Source organism: Ciconia boyciana, chromosome 1 (genome assembly GCF_034638445.1).
Source record: "Ciconia boyciana chromosome 1, ASM3463844v1, whole genome shotgun sequence".
NCBI lineage: Eukaryota > Metazoa > Chordata > Aves > Ciconiiformes > Ciconiidae > Ciconia > Ciconia boyciana.
This window is the reverse complement of record NC_132934.1, coordinates 63,704,314-63,720,516: the sequence shown is the minus strand read 5'-3', so window position 1 is coordinate 63,720,516 and position 16,203 is coordinate 63,704,314. Positions and strand designations below refer to the sequence as shown.

Below are 16,203 nucleotides of genomic sequence, written 5' to 3'. Positions count from 1 at the left end.
TCTTTTGAAGCTTACCTCTAGAATGTACTGAAATTATACTTGTGAATATTCTGTATCTTCTTTTTGAGGAATAGTAATAATTCCTTACTCAGAGTTCAGTATTCTACACAACCAAGTGTATTTCCTTTCAGCAAAAACCTCTGTTTTCACAAGGGTTACTGCTAGGTAACAGTAAAGGGCAATTTGCTAACCTTTGTTGACCAAGGTTAGAACAGGTTATTAGAGGGATTTACTTTCCCCATTCTTCTCTCTTCTGCTTTGTGAGAGAGTGCTTCAGGACCTACGTGTCTTTTGGGGATGGACAGCTGATTTAATTTTGTGTTTTGTTTTGTTTTTCTTTTAGTGAGTGCACTTTCTGGAGGTAATAATCAGAGGTGGTTATATCCATCTGGGGTGGTATCCACTTTGGCTGCAATACTCACCCACTTGCAAGACCTGTGTTCTGCATGTTCCTCTGTCGGAATGGGACCAGATAATGATTTTCTCTTAAATATCCTGAGCATCAGACTAGAGTTGTGTGATGGCAGCTCTCCAGTGACCCTGCTGCAGTATTCATAATGCAAAATTTCCCAGAGAGGGCTAAAAGCAGAAAGTCTGACTCTGTAGCCAGCCCAGGGATGATACCAATGTTTTGGTGAGACTGTGCTGTCTAGGCAGTGCTCCCAGGAATGCTTGTATATTTATATATAAGCCTTCATTGTAATGTTGGGGAGGCTACCATTATTTTGTATATTATCACTACTTTCTGAGCAAAACACATCCCAGTGTTAACTGGGATCTGGTATGGGTATATGTAAATAAAGGCAAATAGGTGAAAATGCATGATGATTATCTCTTGTTTGGCAGGAATGATTTCCATTATCTCAGCAAAATACTTTGTTTTCCCACTCAGTCTTCCAAAATAACGCACCTCCCAACTCCCAACAATGAGATTAAATAACATCACTTTTTTATCTCTGAGTGTCCTAGTTTATAGCTTTCAGATATTATTAGGTTGTGCATTACTTAGATGTAGAAGGAATGACGCACTTTCTCTATTGAGAGAAATTTGGGGTAATTTCAATGGTATGTTGAACTCTGTGATACAGAATTGGCAACTCTGTAATATTATCATCTGCTACACAAATTGATTGCACTTAATGGTAGACTGTATAATACTTTTTCTTGCAGTACTGATCAGTAGTGACCTGGCTGGGCAGATGGCTAGTTCTGTTGATTATACATCCATCACAACTTACGTTAATTATCTCTTGATTTTAACTCTTTCTCCTTATTTTTTGCATGGTGTTTTGTGGAGAGAAGTTCATATTTCAGAGAGCTTAAATCTGCCGTGCTGGCCTACAGGAATGTATTTGGCATGTTAACTTTCTTTTAACAGTCATGTTTAATATATACAGAGAGCATCTAGCTCTGAGAGGCCATTTGAACGTCTTCAAAGAGTTATTGAATTGTTTATTGATCTACTTCATTACTGCTGTTCCACTGGTTCCTTTTGATGTCTTGTCACTTTGTTCAAAATATGATGCCAGGGTTTTAAATTAATAGTTGTGCAGGAAGCCCTACATGTGTAAATATTAGGGTATGTTTCTCCTTTGAGTGAGATTGTGCTAGATTGTCCAGTAAATATTGTTGCCATCAGAGTTTTATCCTTTTTCATGCCCCTCCCTTTGCACAAAGACTCCTTCCTCTCTTCCTCTTAAGAAAACTGAAGTGTCTGAGGTTTTATCTTTTACGTTTTTTAACAGTCTAATCTCTTATTCTGCCATTGGAAGCTTACAGACTAGTTCCCTGCTTAGGGAAATAAATTTGATTAATTTTCCCTCCTTCCCTTTAATCTTTTCCATGTGTGTCTCTTACATTTGCTAAATTCACGAATTAAAAGTGCCTGCTGATTTTTTCCTTTCATTAATTTATTTAATCACTTTTTGAAGCTTTTTAAGCTTCTGCAATAGACAACATCCCATGGCAAGGAGTTCCATAGTTGGTATATTGATTACTTGGAAAAGTGCTTCATTTTTAATCCTGCCACCTGAATATTCATTTGTGCATTTTATTTTATTTTTTTTAAAATAGTGGGTAATAATTCTTTCTTTATTTTCTAAGCCATGCAGGATCTTAAATATATTTGTCATATCCTGCATCAGTTGCTTCTTTTTCCAGGATTAAGATTATAGCCTGTTTGCTTATTCTTTGTACAGAAGTTGTTCCATATCTTTGGTCATTTTGGTCATTTACCGCACCTCTTCTATTTCTAGATTTTGCATTTGACTTAGCCCTTCTAGTCCATTGGCTGGTCTTCTACCCTTAGTGTGCGCCCACAGCAACAGCAGGAGCTTGCCTGATATCACATTAATTTTTGTGATAAATTAACACTGAAGTGTGTTAAGTGGCAGAGTGAGAAATAAGACCTCCCACTGGTGATAAGGCAGGCTCAGAACTGTTTCATTTAGATTTACAATTTCACCAGACGAACGTCTTGTGACTGCCTACAAGGCAACCCTGCCTGTTTGCACTCTTCCAGCTTCTAGCCCACCTCCCCTTCCCAGCGACAAAACCTGGCCACTGTTTTCCCAGTGCGCCCAGCACACAGCTCTGTGGGTTACCGGCCAAGCGTGTGTCGTGGGTGTGCTGAGTACCCGAATCACATAAATTACCCTCTTCGAGTTATCGGTTGCTTCTGGCTGAAAAGGCAAAGGTTTGTGCCATGAAGCTGTCAGATTCATGTATTGCTGATGTTCATTGTGTGTTATACAGGACAATTTCTATTTTCTTCTTTTTTAAAAGAAGCCCCCCAAGTCAGTCCTTCCTCTCTCTCCCCCACCCCAAGTGGTGGCAATGAGCTGAAATATTGCAGAGGTGGAGAAAAAGGCCCTTGAAATAATATTTAAGGTTGCAGAACATAAGCTGTTACATTAGAAATGGCCAAAGTCAAGATTACCTGTGCAGTGGGCCGAGGCCAACTGTATGAGGTTTAACAAGGCCAAGTGCCGGTTCCTGCACTGGGCCACAACAACCCCATGCAACGCTACAGGCTTGGGGAAGAGTGGCTGGAAAGCTGCCTGGTGGAAAAGGACCTGCGGGTGCTGGTTGACAGCCGCCTGAATATGAGCCAGCAGTGTGCCCAGGTGGCCAAGAAAGCCAACAGCATCCTGGCTTGTATCAAAAATAGTGTGGCCAGCAGGCCTAGGGAAGTGATCGTGCCCCTGTACTTGGCACTGGTGAGGCCACACCTCAAATACCGTGTTCAGTTTTGGGCCCCTCACTACAAGAGAGACATTGAGGTGCTGGAGCGTGTCCAGAGAAGGGCAACGAAGCTGGTGAAGGGTCTGGAGCACAAGTCTTATGAGGAGCGGCTGAGGGACCTGGGGTTGTTCAGTCTGGAGAAAAGGAGGCTGAGGGGAGACCTTATGGCTCTCTACAACTGCCTGAAAGGAGGTTGTAGTGAGGTGGGGGTCGGTCTCTTCTCCCAAGTAACTAGCAATAGGACAAGAAGAAATGGCCTCAAGTTGCATCAAGAGAGACTTAGATTGGATATTAGGAATAATTTCTTTAGTGAAAGGGTGGTCAAGCATTGGAATAGGCTGCCCAGAGAGGTGGTGGAGTCACCATCCCTGGAGGAGTTCAAAAAACGTGTAGATGTGGCACTTCAGGACATGGTTTAGTAGGCATGGAGGTGTTGGGTTGATGGTTGGACTAGATGATCCTAGAGGTCTTTTCCAACCTTAATGATTTTATGATTCTATGTTAGATCTTCCTTCTTTTGTGCATGCAGCACCATCAGTCTTTAAGCACTTGCATACTGTTTTCTTTTCTGCAAAACTGCAGATATTTCAACAATATCAGAAATATTGTGAAATCATAGGGTAGAGTTAGATGTGTTTATTGATGAGATTTATTTTTTTCCTGCTGGCCCTCCCCTTTTGTTGTTATATTTCACTGTGTAGCTTGACTACAGCGCTTCTTTTTCCCTTCTCATTGTACACTATGTTTCCTTACCTTTTGAAAACCTACTTCAAATGTAAATGAATAAAAAGCATCAGAAAAAAACACGTTAGGAGGGGAAAAAGGAATGCAAATCCTCTGCTGTATGGAGCTGCTGGTAATATTCAGAAGCTGACAAAGATGAACCGCTCATCTAAGCATAGCCTTCAGAGTCTGGGCGTTTCTTGCCTTGTGAAACTGGGTGCACTGTACACATTAGTTCTGCTCCTTTTTAAATATTTGGTGATCACATCGTTTACTTTGTGCAGTGTAAGGCTCTGTTGTAGTCACTTTTCACTTTGCAGTACATGAAGAACAGGAGCCTACAGAGTGTCCGGTCTGCAGTGAAATTAGCAGTTAACTGTAGCCCAGCCTGGTGTTTTGTGATCTGCCGTGTATTTTACAGTGAAAACATCCAGGATAAAATGCCGCAAAATTGACGGGCTTCCATTGAGAGAGATTTTCATCTTTTTCACTGTTTACATACTGAAGATGAGGACTTTGCTATGACGCAAAGACAGTTTAGAAAGATTTCAAACAACTGCAAAAAATCCTCTCTTTGGGGAGGAAAATGTATCGTGTAGGCTATTTGTCATTTGAAGTTCAACATTTTTTCCCCCAAGAGTATTAGCTGTTTCAATAAGGAAAAACTCTTCTATTTTTTAAAGTGGTTAAGTAACCAAAAAGTCAATAATATGTATAAAACGTGTAATAAATGTCGACTTCTGTGCCTTTATTCTACAATACCCTGTCATACTGAAATAGTGCCCTTGCACAGACTGAAGACACATCATTTCTATTGAGAGGGTTTGTGTTTGTGAAGGTTTGTACTGCCCCATAAAAAAACATTGTTGCTATTTAAAAATGATAAAATCTTCTGATTATGATTTTTGTAAAATATCTTCACTAAAGAAAACCCATTAAGAGAATAGGTACTGTGCTGCAGGAAATCTCAGGAAATGGAAGTACAAAAAGCTACTACCTAGATACTTAAGTCCTATTCTGCTTTGCTGGTCATGTGAGACTTAATTCTCTTAATTTTATATATTTCATTTCACAACATCATTCTTTCCTTTCCCCCCTGCTGGAGGAAAGGACCATTTTCTGGTCCTTTCTCTCTCTTCTTTTCTCTCCCCCCTCCTCCCTGACCCCCAAGAATTGTGCGCTGTTTGCCCATTAGGTTGAACCAGAATATTCCTGCCTGCATCATGTAGGGCATTTGAAATGAGGCATGTGTCAATTATTGGACCCGAAGGAGGAGAGGTCCAAGTCATAGCAAAGGGTTGGCATAGTTTTCATAATCAACAAGGCTGTACACTTGGATTAAGAGGGAGTCATCCCATCGGGATCTGAGGCCACTGCTTCTGCTGTCTCTCCATTATGTCATTCAGATGACTTGCAGACTCGGCAGAATAAAGCAGTTGATATTGCGACCCCTACACTGTATGCAGTTCACAGTTTTTGTTTTGGGCTAGATTTAATTTGCTCCCCAGGACTCAACAGTCTCCCTGCACTTGGGGTTCAAAGCTAAAGGACCGCTCATTAGTTCAGGAAAGAGATGGAGGATTGGAGCAGAGCTTCAAGTTCAGTTTCCTCTCAAAAAAGTGTGGTTGCATGTGCCAGTACTGCCCCAGACACAGAACCATCATGCAGGGGGAGAGCTTTAAAACTATACTATTGCTCTGAGCTAAAGTGTTGATATAGGCACAGCCGTTATTAATCTTAAAGGTCTTTTGCCCTGGTCCTCCTGGTGATAGTGTTCAGCATGATAGTATTCAGTATTATTGTGTCTTTGGCTAATCAAAGCTGCTGCTGTTAGCTCCTGCTCTTTCAGGTTTCACTAATTGAAGTCTGCTGACTTAAATCCATTGTTTGTATTAAGAAAGGGGGAGGGGAGGAAAAAAAAAAGACTTTGGGTTTGGGTTTTTCTATTTTCTTTTTTCCCAGTATTGTCCCTGTCAACATGCCACAGTTTCATCTGAAACAAGGGATGCATGAAGCTTTTCAGTCTGGGTTTTGTTTCCCTGTATTTTTTATCTTTGTTTAATTTGCTGACTGGCAGCTGGAAAATCACTTAATCAGCATATCTGGCCCAAATACTAGGCTTGACTTGAACATACTGACAGTGTCTTGGCTCATGCACAACTGAGACTAGTTTGAATTCTTGTTCTGTGATCTCTATAGGTAGCGGTGATGGAAGAAGAAGAAAATAATAGTCTGAAGATCTGTCTTGTTCCCTTCCCAGCTGTGCCACGGTAGTCAAAACCCAAATGCCTATTTTGATCTCGTTTGTAACCTCACATAGCTTTAGAGAGTCACTTCTGACTTACAAGACCCTCTGTGGGAAGAGGAGCAGCTCTCTATTTCCACTGCTCAGTTTGTAGGCCTGTGTTTGAGTCCCTTCGTTCTTTTGTCCTCTCTGAAGCACCAGTGTATTGCATTTATTTCTGTGACCTAAGGAGCTGCTGAGCAATGTCACCACACTGGCAGTTCTGTTTGGCCAACACAGAAAGCCTCTTCTCCCTCTCTGAATCCAGGGAAGTCATCTGAACCAATTACTATGGTAATTCCTATCATGACAAGATCCAAAATTAACTTACTACCTTATTTTTTCCAGGTACTCCACCTCTGCATTCTCCAAACTAAGCAAAGTAGGGATCCGACATCCTCCACCTCTTCCTTTCATTGGAAACCTGCTCTTTTTCCGTGAGGTAAAATATGGTTTTCTTTGTATCTGTCCAAAGTGATGGGAAGAGTGGATAGGAGGTAGGGGGAATTGAAGGGAATCCTGCACTTCAATGGTACCATCTCTTCAAGCATCTCCTTCTGAAAAGAACAAGCAAAACTCTGCTTTTTGAGTGAATTGGTAGAAGCAGTTGTGTGCAAACAGCTCTAATTTCAGGGTAAAATAAACTTGAGGGAAAGAAAATGTGTAAGCTCCTGCAGTTAATTACTTTAGCTTTTCCAAGAAAGTTCATGCCCTCAGTGAAACAAACTTAGTTATGTGAATAGAGCAGATTATGTTAACTAGCCCCAACTGGTTTGTTCTGAGTGGTTTTGGCTCCTACGACCTTTCTGTTTGTCTGTGCTTTTGCTGATTATACAAATTATTTTAAAGCTTGTAACGTTGCTTGCTCCTAAGCAGTAACTGGAATTAAGTACCACTGAACGCTGTTGCTCTGTGCCCCCAGTGTTGCCGTCCTCAACTGGGAGGAGGCAGGGAGGGGTAGTATTGGGATTCTGCCTCCAGATTTCATTCCCTTATTTTTCTCACCCATCCCCTTAGTCTGCTAACGCTGTTCTTTTTTGTTCCTTGCTTGATTTCAGTAATGCTTCTGAGGGTCCAAGATCTCTTAGTAGTAAGGAGCTGCCATTTCTCCAGTTGGATCTTACAGTAAAATCTCTCTAGTGCGTTTCTGTTGCAGTCCAACAACTTCTCAGGAAATCTGGGCTAACTCCAGCAGCTGCCCAGTTTCCTCTTTTAAGTGCATGGTCATCAATATCCATGCTGAGATTTGAATTATTAATGAGAATATAGTGCCTCTTACCTTGGTCTTCATGGTGATTGTTCTGTCAATATCTGACTCATTATTAGGTAAAACCCATTTAAATACCAGTTTTACATGTATATCTGATTTAATTTAGAAAATAGCATAAAAGGTAGACTTTATGTGCTCTTGATTAATTTGAACTGGCATTGATAGGGTGACTTTAACATACAGGGGATGCTGGTGGTGTGGAATACAGACGAGTTCACCCTCACTCTTCTGGTTTCAATTTAGCTGGATGGCATGAAGCTACTCATTCTGTAGCTCTTTGATGACAAAATCCAGTTATCATTAGTCACCTGCTAACACTTGCTGTAGGAAAAGGTGCCTAGAGACTAAGTTATTTTGTTATGTTGTAGATAGGCTTGCCCTGTACCAGCATACAAGTGGAAAGTTTTTGGAACTGTTATCTATGATCTGCTAGGCAAATTTCATTACCAGAGTTGCATTCATTAAATTCACTTAAAGCAGGTTAATGAAGAAAAGATAAACTTGATTTAACTAACTTTTAGGGGAAAAAAAAAAAACAATTAAAGGTAGCTGTGAAATTGTATCTCGGAGTACCAAGAAATAAGAATTCCAAACAGGGTTTTTAAACAGAGTTGAGTGATGCAAAACTACAAACCCCACCAGGCTGTATGTCCAGCACTACAACATTTCACCGTCTGTCTTCTCTATAGTCCTGTTGCTGCCGGTAGGAACAGGCAGGGATAAGTCCAAGCTCTTTGTAGTTTTTCTTTCTTCCCTCATATATTTTGCCATGTTTTCTGGATCTGCTCCTCTGGCTGCTTTCTTAGAAATAGTGCCCATAGCAACGCGCCAGTAATAGGAGGGCTGCTTTTATACTGCAGGCTGTTCCCTATGAGAGCATTTTCAGGGACACAAGCGCTCTCACTGCAGTCAGTAGAGGACAGCTGCCACTTTCCCTTCCCCAGCAGGGGAGAACCAGAGGCTGCCCATCGCCTTCCCGGGGACGGGGATGGTTTTAAGGGCTTGGCTGCAAGGGGCATAGCTGTGCACGAGCAGCTGTTTGTTGGGAGCTGGGGTTACTTTTTTTTAATAGGAAGTAGCAAAATGGTGATGTGTTCTGTCGCTACATCTATAATGTTAAGAAGTTCTTGCACTTGCATGTTTATGCAAACCATGTCTTTTCATAGAACTGGCTTTTTAGAGACTCTCCCTTTTAAATAGGCCAGCTCCTTCTTGGTATTGCCAGTGTTGTGCAGGGAAAACGCACAAGCCACGCTCCCACTAAATCAGACTAGCAGTTTTCAACCCATGAACATTTATTTCAGAGGAATTCATGAATGGTGTCTAAGAGGAATGAATTGATATGTGCCGTATGGGGATCTGTATATGTGTAATTCATACGTTTCCAGTGTTTCATCTGATCAGCAAATCAACACAGGTTGAAAAGCCCTGCACAACAGTGAGATCTAGAAGAGAAAGGGAAATCAAAACACTTCAACATATACAGCCTTCCAGTCCGAAAAGTGTCCTCATCTTATGGTTTTAGGCTTTCCTCCTAGAATATGATTGCTAGAAACTTAAGGAAAAAATAAAGGAGGAGAGGGAGTCCTTTTGACATAATCAAGTAAATCTAGGACCTGGGGATTTAAGAAAAAACATTAAATATCAAGAGCTCTCAACAAAATTGTGGGAGTAAGCAGTATTTTTCAATTTGTAATGGCATAAATTCAAGCATTTCCTTGTCTTCTCCCTTACTTGGGTGTAAATCAGTTCTACTGAAGTGAACGGAGGTTCCTGTTTTGCTCCACTGTATATGTGAACAGAGTATCAGGCCTTATCATCTCTTTTTGGCTATTCTTCTTCTTCTGTAAGTGTGCCTGAAAACAAATGAACAATGCAAGCAGGATTTGACCAATAGAGCTGGGTTGTGGGGTTTTTAATAAACTTTCAAATGTATTTGAAACAAGAAAATGTTTGCTCCATGAGATTCTTTGAAAGAGTTATTTCAGGGATTTCTCGAACAGTGTATTTTGAGTAAAATAAGAGTTGCTGTTAATATAGTGTCTCTGAGAGAGGAAGAGGAAGTGCTCAAAGTTAAGGGGCTAAGGGAAATGCAACAGGGAAGACCTATCTCCATCACAGAGAAGCAGACTTTAAGAGCTGGCTTGGGGAAAACAAAGTTATTTTACTGCAAGTCACCCCTTCTCTCTCAAGTACAATAAAGGGAGATAATCACACCCTGAAACTAAAACATATCCAAGTTAATCGGCTTATCTCAAAAATGAGAAGATAGGAAATTATTGCAGTTCTGCAGCTGGGATATTATCCGAGTCCAAGATATTAGATTAAAAATTCTTCCGTTGCATGAGAACAATTTGTGGTGGGTAAGTCTGATGTAATAGTAAATATGATTAGGCTGTTTAAAAAAAGCAGCATGTTCAATTTTCCCAATAACCAAGAAGACTTGCAGCAGACAGACCGCAGTTTTGCTAGAAACTCCTGACTGTCCCCCTCACCTCTCCACATACTGCCTTTTTCCTACCAATCTGTGGAAAAACATGAGGTTTGTTTGCGATAGCTGCGTAACAGGAGACACAAGGGTGTACACAGCATGGACTCTCACACATGGATCTGCATGGGCTTCAGAGCCGCAGGTTGCAGAAAAAACTAAACAAAACTGTCCTATTAATTCCCAGGCTAATGACTTTATTACGTGACAAATGCAGTGAAAACTGAGAAGGCACACGCACCGCATTACCCTTCCTCCTGAAGAACCGCGGCAAACACTTGACCTGTTGCTATGGCTGTGCTGTGCTTTTCTCCCCCTTTCCCATCCCTTTTCTAAAAAGGCAGCTATGCTGTTTTTAAATGTCATTGGCTCTGACATTTGCACAGCTCTCGTCGCCTGGTACTGTACCTGTGTGCACTGCTCCCTACGCAGCCTTCCGGAGAGCAGCGCTGTGCTGCTGCAGCCTTGGGGCTGGCGTCTCTGGTGTTTTGGGGCGGTGGTAGGTGTGTGGTTGGCTGCCTTGTTGTGGTCCTTGGTAGGCGGGATATGCAGTTGCACCCTGCGTACAGTTGGGTGATGTGCTTTGGGTCCTTATAATGGCGTGATCATGTGTTGCTTTCCTCCTATTACTCCTAGCAAGCTCCAGTGATGCTTTTGACTGCCTGTGTGCTTGTATCCCTGCCTTGCATTTTAATGAAAGACATCACTCTCTTTAGCCCCTCTCTGCTTGGACAGGATACTCTTTGTTTACACTGTTTATTCCTGTCTGGCCTACTTGTAGATCCTGGGCTACCCCGGAGCGGCCCATTTCTGCTGAATGGAAGTGGGGGCTGTGTGGGTGCTTTGTCTTGCTTTCAGTTTGGGATCTGGCTGGGCTGTGTTGTTTTATGGCTGATGGGTGGGAGTGGAGAAGGGGGGAGTGCAGGGAGGAAGCAGAGAGCAAACATAATCTTTTTCCACTACGCATCTGCCAAAAGCATCCTTTGAGTTGGACGTAAAGAAAAATAAAAGGCAGAGTCCTTGCAGGAATGAAATTAACCCCATGTCTAATTTTCAGCCTAGGAAGCAGCGTGTCAGTGCTTAGAGAGAGAGGCTGCAGCATTTACTGTTCTGGAATTTAATGACACAGCATGTAAACCCAAACAAGGTTGGAGAGAGGCAAATGGTGAGGGGAGCAAAGAGGGGGGGAAAGAGGGAAGGGAAGAAAAGGAGCTCTCAGATAGGCTGTGGACCTGGATTTAATTACAAGAATAATATGGCTTACACTGACAGTGAAAGCCTGCATATGGTTTTGTGTTGCTTCACACAGATAAACAAGAGAGGAATGGGATAGGGAGTGTGTGTTTTGACACTTGATAGCTATCTGAGTGGAAGCAGAAAGGGCAGCCATGGCATCGCCAACCAACCTGGCTTTATCTCCCCCAGTCCACTGTGCGCATCCGCCGTGGGCTGCTGGCTGCCTGAACAGACCTCACGGCGTGCTTCAGGTCTTCTCTTACGTCCTGGGAAAAGTCCCCTTGATTGGGAGGCCTGTGTGTGCATGCATTTCATGTGACATGAATACATGTGGTGCAGATCTAAACCTAGCCATGTCACAGTCTGCAACATGACAGAAAACCTGGGGTTAGGCATGTTTTTATGTGTATATTCATACGTCTGTAAAGCCAGTCTCTCTCCCCTTCAAATACGTGTATTTTCCTAGTTTCAGCTGATACTCTCTGCTACCTCCTTTGATCAGATGTTAGTGTTGTTAGATACCCTGACAAAGTCGGTGCAGTATCTGTTGGTGGGAACCTAATGCAGGAAATCAAGACATTGCAATTAGCTGACTCTCACTTGACTAAATGCTATTTTCACCCTTCAGCGAGAGCTGGACCACTGGTTTCTCAGAAGAGCGTTGGGTGGAGCCGTGCTGTGGCTCACCCCAGCTTCTGCCTGAGCTTGTTGGGTCTCAGGAGGGTGAGCCTGCCTCTGGGGGAGCGGGGTGTACTCCTCAGAGACTCTTCTGTAGAGGCACGATGTCCTCGGCTTTTTTGCACTTGGTATTTCTGGTAGCTGCATTTGCAAGGAATCCCTGAACGTGATGTCAACTTTAAATAACCTTTATGGAAGCTGGTGACAGTATTAGGATACACAAAGCAACTGGCAGGTCTTACATGACAGAAGAAGGGGGGTGAATCATTGCTGCTTTGCTGGTGAATAATGGCGACCCAAGCTATCAAGGTACTTGTGGCCATGACAGATGCTTTTGCTCTTTTGGACTATACTGTTTTTCCTTTGAGGGAAGAAACAGGTCCCTTTCGTATTCCAAGGAATGACGTGTTGACTGTGTGACTTCTGCCTAGAGCAGCTCCCACATCTAGTTTCTGTTCAGGGCTGGTTGGGTGTTTCCTGTAGACCTCAGCAGTTGCCCCGAGAAGGAGATGCAGACTTCGCTGATGAGCAACATCATGGCTTTGGTACTCTTTAAGCCATGTTTTGGTGGTTCCTTTTGGCATACTTTACGTTTGCTTTATTAAACACTGCGTGAGGTGCAGAGGCAATGGCTGATGCAGTTGCTAGCTGTATGTGAAGGGCTTTACCTGTCAAGTGGAAAGGGGATGATTTTCTTCATGGCAGCACAGTGGGTGAGAAGAGAGACTCTCCAATCATGTTTCCGGCTTTCCCCGGGCTCCCAATGTGATTATGGGCAAGTCTGAGTGGGGCAAATGTTTCTTATTTTCTGGGTAAGCAAATCTCCTTATTTTTGCTTCACCTTGTTCCTCTTTCTACCCACCTGCAAAATGGCATAGATGGTGTTCTGGAACAGATAGGTCTTGCTTTTTCATCAAGTTATGGTGAAACACTTTGAGCAACTTCTCTGGGGACTTTCTCTGGTAGATTTGGGGAGGTTGATATCGCTGCTGTCTTTAAGTCTGGGCAGTCTGAAGGCTGGAGGGAGATTAAATGATTTAGCAATAGGTACAGAGCAAGTGGGTCTGTGAATCAATGCCAGGCCTGAGCTCTGTTCTATAAATGAAGGTGTCTGAGTAAGGTGGGTCCCCAAGATAACAGTGGTGAAGGACACTTCTCTGCTGTTCCATTCCGTACTTCACCAAAACCGTTGCTTTTAGATGGGTTTTTGGGGTTGACTGAGAAATGGCTACCCAGTATCCATCAGAGCAGAAGTCTGCATCATAAATGACACCTGGCTCCCGAGAGCGGTGTACGGGAAGTTTGCCATGTGTCATGCCTTTTGGAGACTATATTTGCATGTTCATCACATAACCCTTTGGAATTTGCTATGTAGCCTGCTCTTTAAGCAGCGTGTACTGCCAAATTAAAGCCAGCTCTGGCATGACACGTAGCAACAGTGAAAACAAACCCGCCATGCTACGCAGTAGCTGGGTTAAGAGAATGGAGATAATGTATAGTTGCAATGGTAGTAGCATACAGATAGACCCAGTGTAATCACTTAAACTGGAATTTACCTTGGATTCCAGGATCCCTGTGATCATGCACAAGAAGTAGGATTCCCACAAGAAGTAGGGACCTTCACCTTGAAGAGCAATGCAATAGTGATATGACTGAACAGGAGGACTCATGTAGCTGTTGTAGTAAAGTTAATGGGCTTCTACACATGCACCTAAAAAAAATAAGAATATTTCTTAGGTGTGATTGTCTTCTGTTCAATTTTGGCTGCAGTCACATCAGTGTAGCACTGGCCTGGATAGAATGGGGTTGGACTAAATAAAATCTTTTAGTCCTTGAAATTAAAAAAGACAGCAATAGACTCAGGGCTACCATGAATAAGAGCAATCTCTGTTGTTTTAAATGAACTTGTCACTTGCTCACATTACATGTAAATCTGGAGTTTAGTGGCATCATATGCTGCTCACCTTCTTATTGTGATGTGGAGAAATCCATATTCAGAAAACCCATTCTTCTATGTCAGCAGGATCAGTACATATAATAATGGCCAGGTATCAGTTGTAATGCTAAAATTATAGCAGGCTCAGATTGGTTGTTGAGAACAGTTGTTATCCATGAGCCAACAAATTTAGCTGAGTCTTAACTTCATTAGCAGTGTCTAAATGCATTAGCCATATGCTCCTCAGCATATGGGTAAATACATAACAATTTATTTTCATTAGGGTTTTTTTACAAGTGCTGCTAACCCAAGATCCACTGGAAATGTTTACAGCATGACACGTCTCTTCAAATAAGAAGCTGGCCTTCTGTACAGCAAGTCATCCTGAAAGGGTGGCAAGCAAGATACTTCCCCCGCCCTTTCCAAGAGTAGGAAGGTACAGCTGCTGTGGGGCTGATCTGCTGCAGCTATCCAGGCTTGGTTTCTTCAAGGCTTTATATTAAAATGAGTAATAGTAGGCTTTGGAGAACTGCCTGTTCAAACATGTGCCATTAAATCCCTGGTATTTGTTGTGGGCTGTCTTCTGGCTGCCTGTGGTGCATCTTGGGTGGCATCACCTCCTGGTAGCTTTATCTGGATGTAAGATTCATGACCTTCTGGGTTCTTCCCCCTTCCTTGCCTCCCCAGGCAGGACGGAGAGATGAAATATAACTTTCTCTAAGAGGGACTGAGTATGAAACTGGGTCTTAGTCATGGCCCGTACTCATATGGATACAGTGCTGGGAAGGGCAGTGTGGTTTGCAGGATGGGCATTGGGGCAGGGCTGTGAGGGCTTCAGTAGCTGCAGATGTGGCACAGATGTAAGGCAGCTGTTGCGTGCTCAGGATTCTCTTAATTTGTCAGAAATAAGTGAAACATTTTCTGGAGCGCTCTTTTTTGGAAAATATTTATGCAATTTGATCCAGAAATGCAAGTTGCCTAGAAAGACATGGAAGTGTGAGAAAGGATCAATCTTGTCAGAGAGGTATAGAGATCAAAAGTTAATCTAATTCTCCATGTCCTCAGAGGCCTCAGCACATGTCTAAGTGTATATGATAACGTGAAACCAGAATCAGCCAGAGTTGGATTCTAATCAGGTTTGTTTGAGAACTGACTGTTTTTTTGTGTTTTTTAAAGAAAAGAAAAAAAAAGTTGTTTTTCATCAGGAAGTCTAAACAAACCTGTGTGCTTTAAAAACATGTATTTCAAATTGCTGTGTTTTTCTTTCTGTTTTCACTATGTAATGCAGTGAAACGGATTATACAGTCTTGGGTTGTCCTTCTACTTTTTAACTTTTCATTTTGTTTCTTTTTTATTAACCTTTTTTTCCTGTCTCTATTTTGTAATTTTTAAATATTCCATTAATTTTAGATGATTTCTAATAAGGCAGAGGGAAAAGTGAAATGTTCTTTGGACAGTTGCACTGGGGCACTTTTAAATATTCAGGTAGAAAAAACAACTCACTGAACATTGGTGATTTTTATTTTACCCTATGACAAGAAAAATGAACATTATAAACAAGAGAAAAAGAAATTGAAACCTAGATTTATGTTTAAAAATATTCTCAAGTACATATTTTCATAATAAACTATGCAAAAAAACCCCCATTAAAATAATTGCAAATTACTCTTTACTATTTTATGAACTTCTGTAGTTTTTGTGCATTATATCTGATGGCTTTTTTCAATTCTGGGCATATGCAAAGCTGTTAACTTTTCATAGGTAGCATCATGCCAGAGGTGATTTAGGTAGGATTAGTGAAAGCTGGGTTAGAAGAGCCATAAGAAGTCACATGTGATGATGAGTTAAGGAGTTTAAGTATTCTCTGGGAAGTTGAGTGGGACTTTAAACATGGTGATTATGTTACACTCAAGAAAAGGGGAAAAAGATACATGGCAAGAGCAAGGGTTGGAGGGAAGTACCCCTTTGGATACACAGAAAAAGAGGATGATGGGGAACACCAAAGTCTTTGCTGATTTGCCTCTATTTGCTTTTATGTCTATGTATTGAGAGGAAAGAGCAGGTGATGAGCCCTGGATAGGATAAGGCACCTTGTGGCTCTGGAGAGTAGTCTAGGAAAGAAGTACAAAGAGGTATGAACGAGAAATTGGTGATGGATACATGATTTTTGCAAAGGTTACAGCTTGCAAAGGGATGAACAAATCTACCTTGATCAGTTAATATGCTGCAACATATAATGTGTTGTGGAAAGCGTGTGACAAGGCAGCAGGAGGAAAAGTGGCGTTTGAGTTATCCTTCTTTGTATTATTCCATGTTTGAGGACAGTCTTGGACAGGAGCACCTTG

The 16,203-nt window shown here is 42.0% G+C and overlaps 1 protein-coding gene across 5 annotated transcripts in view; it reads left to right on the top strand.

Annotated features, from left to right (window-relative positions):
• Positions 1 to 16,203, top strand: part of TBXAS1 (thromboxane A synthase 1) — a 248,046-nt gene that overhangs the window by 61,836 nt on the left and 170,007 nt on the right. For 4 of the 5 annotated variants that reach the window (XM_072871750.1, XM_072871751.1, XM_072871749.1 and 1 more), the window contains one exon: positions 6,599 to 6,692. The exons of the other annotated variant lie outside the window; for it this stretch is intronic. In XM_072871750.1, the coding sequence (XP_072727851.1) occupies positions 6,599 to 6,692 (94 nt within the window). The remainder of the gene's footprint in view (positions 1 to 6,598; positions 6,693 to 16,203) is intronic. 5 annotated transcript variants of the gene reach the window in all.